Here is a 7500-nt window from a genome sequence, read left to right as displayed (position 1 = left end):
GCATCAGGTGGATATGTACGACTTGTCCTAAATGCCGGTACGTACAAAATATGGTCGTAAATCCCTTTATGAATCGGGGCCAATATGAGTGACAGATGACAAAACACACACACACACACACACACAGACACACACACACACACACACACACACACACACACGCATGCACGAACACACACACACACAAACACACGCGCGCGCACACCCACACACGCACGCGCACTTACACTCACACTCACACACTTACACAAACACCAAGGTTATAATCGTTTCCTAAACCTAATGTTAACTAAATGGGAGGGGGGGCACACAACAATCATACAACTTTACAAAACAAATTATCTGTGAATAATTTGCTGGGTATGACATTTTGTTCAGTTTTCATTACACAATACTTTTTCTGACAAGTTACATTGTGTGTGTAAATTAATTGAAGTAAACATACTGTAAACATACTGTAAGCTCAGGGCCGCCCTGTGTGAGGTGTATGGTGAGAGAACTGCAGGAGACACACCACCCATGTTCTATCTACACACACACATGCACACACACACACACACACACACACACATGCACACGTGTGTTTTGTTTTGATTGTATGAAATGTCATATTTGTACATGGCTTATGACCAAAAAACTTTAACTAAAAAACTAAAAAGTTTGAGAACCAGTGAATTAGACTGGCCTGCTGCTGATGATAATAATGATGATAAAGATGATAAAGATGCTGATGGGGTTTGTGGTTACTGGTTACCTGAACTGGCCGAGCAGCAGGCCCCCCAGGGAGGAGCCACAGATACTGAAGCCCATGGCGATCACTCCGTTCCAGAAACCCAGCTCTCTGGCCGTCATGTGATGATCCAATAGGAAGAGAGGGAACATGGTCACCGCCCCCTGCTCACCTACAGAGAGGAGAGGAGAGGAGTTGAGTTGTTAGATGCTAGGCAAGACAAGTTCATCATCTCATCTTCATGTCTGTAATCTCATCTGGCATGAAAAAAATATCACACCCTTTGTGAAGGTAGCGGCGCCTTTGATACATTTTGTCATCGATATGTGTTTATAATGTGTTTATAGCCATGTGTCACGTGAAGCTTGACCAATCACTTTGTTGACGGGTCTGACCAATTAGAACGTTGACGGGTCTGACCAATCAGAGCGTTGACGGGTCTGACCAATCAGAGTGTTGACGGGTCTGACCAATCAGAGCGTTGACGGGTCTGACCAATCAGAGTGTTGACGGGTCTGACCAATCAGAGCGTTGACGGGTCTGACCAATCAGAGCATTGACGGTGAACACGGACAAAGTCAGGTATAGAACAGGATCCGCTCTATACCTAAAGGTATAGAGCGGCTAGCGCCGCTAAAAAAAAATATATATATATATGGAGATCTTGGGTTCTGACATAACATGGACATAATATATATAGTGGTAATTTTCCAACCAGGGCTTTGTAAATGAAAAGGCACCAATGATTATTGTGTCTCTCAGTCAGAGAGACGCAGAGTCCCCCAAATGATGCCTGCACAATCAAATGCAACATGCACACAGACACACACGTGCGCGCACACACACACACACACACACACACACACACACACACACACACACACACACACACACACACACACACACACACACACACACACACACACACACACACACACACAGGAAAAAGCAACACGACAGCACACCTAGGCCTATTCCTGGAAAGTGTCAATAATAGATGTTTAGAACAATAGAAATCAATAGAAGAAACACCTCAGAGTTACTGTATGAAATGAAACAAAAAAACACAAATAAATAAATAAATAAAAGGGGAGAAGTTCGTCAGATGAAACAGGGCTCTGACACACAGACGTCTCAGACAGAATAAGAAAGTTTTTAGTGAGACTCTGTCGGCGCGACGCTACGACGTGGGTCTAATGTTCTGCTGCGCGTTTACAGTGAAATATTCAGTGGAGCGAATACGCTCCATTATTATATTAATAATGAACATTATTATATTAATAATAGAGAAAGACTTCACACACACTGAGACACACAGAGGAGCTGTGTGACTGACAGCTCTGTCCCCACAGTACTGCTGTCACACAGTGAGAGAGGCAAAGAGAGAGAGAGAGAGAGAGAGATATTATACTTCTCACTACAATTATTGGAACACTTTAGTTATTAGTTACGTTGTAGATTTTGATTATAATTACAAAACATACATTAAGTAATTAAGCCCATATTTAAGGCCAGACACATATTTCACACATTACCTGCCAAAGACGGACATGTCCGTCTTTTCAAAATATTTTTTTTACTTTTTTTTTTTTTTATAATTCACACAGAACCAGAGATATCGCTATCCAAAGATGTACTGCTCCATTCACTCCCTGGTTAACTTATTACTTAAAAATCCTGTATCTCGGCTTCTTTTTTTTACCATGTATTTTTTGGTGAAACATGCTTTTTTCAGCTGGCTGCAATTAAGGAACGGATTACCGCGATCGGATAATTTTTCAGGGAAAGTGTTAAGGCCAGACAGTTTTAAGACCAGTCCACACCAATACAACTCCTTAACACTGCCATTGGGGATAATGGTTGCAAGTAGATGCATGTTGCATTGGTATGGACTGGCCTCAATCCTCAATTATACTTTGTCTATTAAAAAAATAGCCAGTCTACAAGCTCAAAACTTAGACCCTCCAGAAAAATGCGATTATGCGATCGCAGAATTTACCGCATAATCAGCTAAATGCCGCATAATTATGCGGGGTAACGTTTTTTCAAAAAGGCCGCATCGCATCGCATAATACGCACATCGCATCGCATAATATGCGATTTGCATCGCATATTTCCGCATATTTCACAACTTTCCGCATATTTCGCAACTTCCCGCAATTTCACCGCCTAAAATTGCAAAAAAAACAACGCATATTTCATCGCAAAATCAAGGATTTTAGCCCGCATAATCATGAGTTTTACCCGGCATAATCAAGGATTTTTGCCCCAGTTTTTCTAGAGGGTCTAAAAACTTGACCAGTTTTTGTTTAATAGATAACCCTTTTTTTGTATTCCTACTTGTACTTAAGTAGATGCATGTTGTATGTTGCATGATGCATGATGCAACATAATCTGAGTACTTCTTCCACAGAGAGAGAGAGAGAGAGAGAGAGAGAGAGAGATAGAGAGAGAGAGAGAGAGAGAGAGAGCTCTGTGTCATGTAGTGCCGTGTCAATGTTTCCGGTTGTCCATTCAGCATGTCCAATGGCTTTAACATGCAGGAGGACAACATGTCCATTCTACATGTCTGTTTGTTTTAATGCTCTCCCTGTCACCCACGCTGTCATTCTACTACGCTAGCAGCTCAAAGATGTCAAGATCTGCTCACTATTCACACATTTTAAAATGATATTCAGACAGCTAACAATGGGTTAAATGCTCCCAAAAACATCTAGTCTCTGTGACATCTCTAGGGGCCGCAGTCTGCCTCCAAACTATTAAAGGGACATTTCGCCGATTTTGCATCAAACCCCTATTTTTATCTAGGTCTAGGACCCATAAACATGATCCTGGTGTGTTTTATGTGTTTTATCTGTATTTCTAGATTTTTTTATCCATATCCTCAGACACTATGAGTCATTTGACTCATAGTCTCTTTATCTCACCTTATTTCCTGACTACAATGTAGATCACACCCCCACGCAGCCTCCCCTCCCCACAAGGAAGGGCAGTGCCCCAAAGCAATATGGTAATTGTAGTAATGCAGCAGTCCAGTCAAACCCCAGTCAAACACACTGACTTCTATATTTTTCTGGCCGTATGGTGCAAATTTCAAATTTTACTACAAATAGTATTAACATTGAGTGACTGTAAGTTCTTCCAGGGGTGAAATGCTCCTTTAAGAATACTATTAATAACTACTGTTATCTGTGAGAAGCTCTGTCATTGGTCAGGAAATCATGGTGCCCAGGAGCAACAAACCAATCAGGATTGGTACAACATCTTGTGTTCAGTGTTCACCACTAGGATGATTATTATTGCTTTCTGTAAATATTCTCTCAGAGCAACAGATGTCCATTTTCAGCAGGGATTTCATTCATGATAATTAATTGTATTTATAATGCACTGAATCATTAGGCGCCGTGAAGATTAAACAAACATAACAGCAGAGAGGTGAAGAACAGTATGACACACACAGAGACACACACACACACACACACCCTGTGTGTGTGTGTGTGTGTGTGTGTGTGTGTGTGTGTGTGTGTGTGTGTGTGTGTGTGTGTGTGTGTGTGTGTGTGTGTGTGTGTGTGTGTGTGTGTGTGTGTGTAGGAGGCACCAATAACTTCATGAAGGACAAGGAGTTGAAATAAGGGACAGTGAAATAAAAAAGTAAACATAACACACAAAATATACTGTAAGGTAACAGAGAATATTTAGACTGTAAGGTAACACTTTGAGATTTTCACAAATATAAAGTGCATTATAAATAGAGCCGTTATTATTATTATTATTATTAGAGAAACAACCATATTTAGTTATGAAAACACACAGAGAAACAAAGCTAGGGAGGAGGCGGGCCTTCAGACTGAAGGGAGATATTGTTATGAAGTCAGTGGAGGGGAAATACTGGACTGGCATCCTGAAACACTGTTTATGTTTATACACACAGAGAGAGAGAGAGAGAGAGAGAGAGAGAGACAGAGAGTTCAGACAGGCATATAAACAATATTGTGACGTAAATATAGCAACGACTATCGAGTATTTTATTAGTTACTATTCAGTCGATTAACAATTTTTTAAATACAAGAAGTGACGCAAAAACTTTGATCAGCCTGATCAACCATTTAACTCATTCAGTGCCCAGCTTATTTATGTCAGTTTGGCTCTGAGTGCCACAGCCAAAATTCATTGTAAAAAAAAAAGTGCTTAGGAGCCGAGATACAGCCTTTTCCAGTAAGAAGTTAAACAAAGAGTGAATGGAGCTGAATGTTGTCAAATCATGATATCTTGGGTTCTGAACATAAAAAAAAAAAACGTCTTAGATGTCATGTGGCACTGAATGAGTTAAGCCCTAGGTTATACTTTATCATACAACAGTGTTGTGAAAATATAGCAGATCTACACATGGTCTCATGTCTAAAACTGTTACTTTTCAGGATTCAAATAAAAAAATAGCAAAAGTAGTAGATCTACAAGTTCAAAAGCTTGAGCTTGTAGATCTGCTTGATACTGTTGTGTGACGCTGTTGTATGATCACGTAGGGGTTAATTTACAACAAAAAACAAATAGTTAACATATGGAGATAAGAGGTTTCTGCCTGACAACAACAACCATATAGCAGGGGTCACGGAGGACAGTGGGGTCACGACCCCGTCGTGTCCTTACTGCAGGGGGCAGCACACACACACACACACACACACACACACACACACACACACACACACACACACACACACACACACACACACACACACACACACACACACACACACACACACACACACACACACACACACACACACACACAGGGATCAGAGCAGATTACTGAGGTCATTCTGCTGCACAACACAACATCACACGGCTGATGCTTAGTAACCACAGATGCACACAATGCACACACAACACACAAATCATAACACGTGCACTGCACACACACACACACACGCGCACGCATGCACGCACGCACACTCACACAATGAGAAATGTATTATACACATCATTGTAGTCGGGTGGAAAACCTTGTACCGTACATCCAAAACAGTTCCTTTTTTATTCTTATGATTTTAAATGGTGAAAATAGCCGATCTAAAAAGCTGAAAACGCCTCACGATAAATCTGCTACTTTTGTGTAAGACTCATGTATGATGAAGTAGGGCATACATTTACGAAAAATATGCAGATACGAGGTTCCTAATTGATTTAATAATGTATTTAAAAATAATTATTGGTTTTGTGTTGAGAAAATGTCTATAGGCTTGATAACTTGCGTTCAAGTAAGCTAACTTCACAGACACGAAATACAATCCCTATCGGCTTCCCTGATTGGCCAACCCGACCGACCCATCTGCTTCCTTGATTGGCCAACCCGACCGACCCATCGACTTCCTTGATTGGCCAACGCGACCCATCGGCTTCACGGATTGGTCGAGCTTAATGCGTGTCATTAAATCACCGCTGCACTGATGGGTGGTAGTGTGTACAATAGAACTCCATTCTTTTACAGAACAATGCACCACATGTCTGTCTGTCTGTCTGTCTGTCTGTCTGTCTGTCTGTCTGTCTGTCTGTCTGTCTGGTGTTGATACAAAATGCCTTTCGGCCTGGCGGAGACAATAATACAAAATAATCAAATATATAAATATATAAAATAGCAGATCGGCTATTTTATATATATATTTTTAAGTGCGCTTCTTGATTACTCCACTAATCAAAAAATAAATCAATTGAATAATGTCTAAGAGAGTAATTGATAGTTTCAGCCCACACACACACACAGTTTACACACACACACACACACACACACACACACACACACACACACACACACACACACACACAACTGCTCTCACTCCCCATATGCACTTTTCAATTCACACGCTCGTAATAACATGTGTGCACTGTAGCTCACACACACACACACACACTGGAGGAGGAGGGTCCTGGAGGAGTACAGGTGTCACAGAGTTCTCGGTGGCCCTGAGGGTGTGTGTGTGTGTGGGTGTGTGTGGGTGTGTGTGGGGGGGGGGGGGGGGGGTGTACACATGCATGGGAACATGCGACATGACAACTGAGTGACACCAGTCTGACGACCCCACCCAGAGCCTGATAGATGACCATGTTGTTTACCTGATACCTGATAGATTAGCTGATAGATTACCATGTTGTTTGTGTTTGTTTGTTATGCTGCTGGTGTGAGAAAAAGCACAGGTAATCGACAGCCATTCAGAGAGTCTTTGTCCTTCGTCTCCATGTGTGTCAACTAATAGCACTGTGAGACCAAATACTCTTCAATGATGTGTCCTTATACAACAATAAAACAAACACCCGCATTGTGTGGAAGTGGTGGACACAGTAACTAAGTACATTTACTTAGCTAAGTATATTTACTTAGATTACTTAGTATTGTTCTGAAACGTATTGGAGTATGTCGTTGCTATAGGGGCAGAACCCTCTTATCTCTTATGTTTTAACTTTTGGTGTTTCTTTGTTTTCCGTAAATTAACGCCCTACTTGATCAGACATGCATTTTTATGCTAGATAGGTTTTAAACTTCATCCTATGTCCTTTTCCAGCACTCTACAGTACTACATGTATTTGTTTTCATATTTTATTATTTGTAAGTTTATTGTGTTTATTTTATGTATTTTTGTCTTTTAACAGTGTCAGAAATAAACAAATCAATCAATCAAATCAATTAAAACATTGTAATTAAGTTTTTTTTTTTGTTAAAACAAGTGTTAAATAGCTCTATATTGTCATTGCTATAGAGTGTTTGTTCAGTAACAGGA

At 40.7% G+C, this 7500-nt stretch overlaps 1 protein-coding gene across 2 annotated transcripts in view; it reads right to left on the bottom strand.

Moving 5' to 3' along the window:
* mfsd3 (major facilitator superfamily domain containing 3) overlaps positions 1–7500 on the bottom strand; it is a 41786-nt gene that overhangs the window by 18754 nt on the left and 15532 nt on the right. For both annotated transcript variants that reach the window (XM_084055935.1, XM_084055936.1), the window contains one exon: positions 755–902. In XM_084055935.1, the coding sequence (XP_083912061.1) occupies positions 755–902 (148 nt within the window). The remainder of the gene's footprint in view (positions 1–754; positions 903–7500) is intronic.

Source organism: Gymnoscopelus microlampas, assembly GCF_963454915.1.
Source record: "Gymnoscopelus microlampas genome assembly, chromosome: 4".
Lineage (NCBI taxonomy): Eukaryota > Metazoa > Chordata > Actinopteri > Myctophiformes > Myctophidae > Gymnoscopelus > Gymnoscopelus microlampas.
The sequence above is the reverse complement of the archived record's forward strand: the minus strand, read 5'-3'. Positions and strand labels throughout refer to the sequence as shown.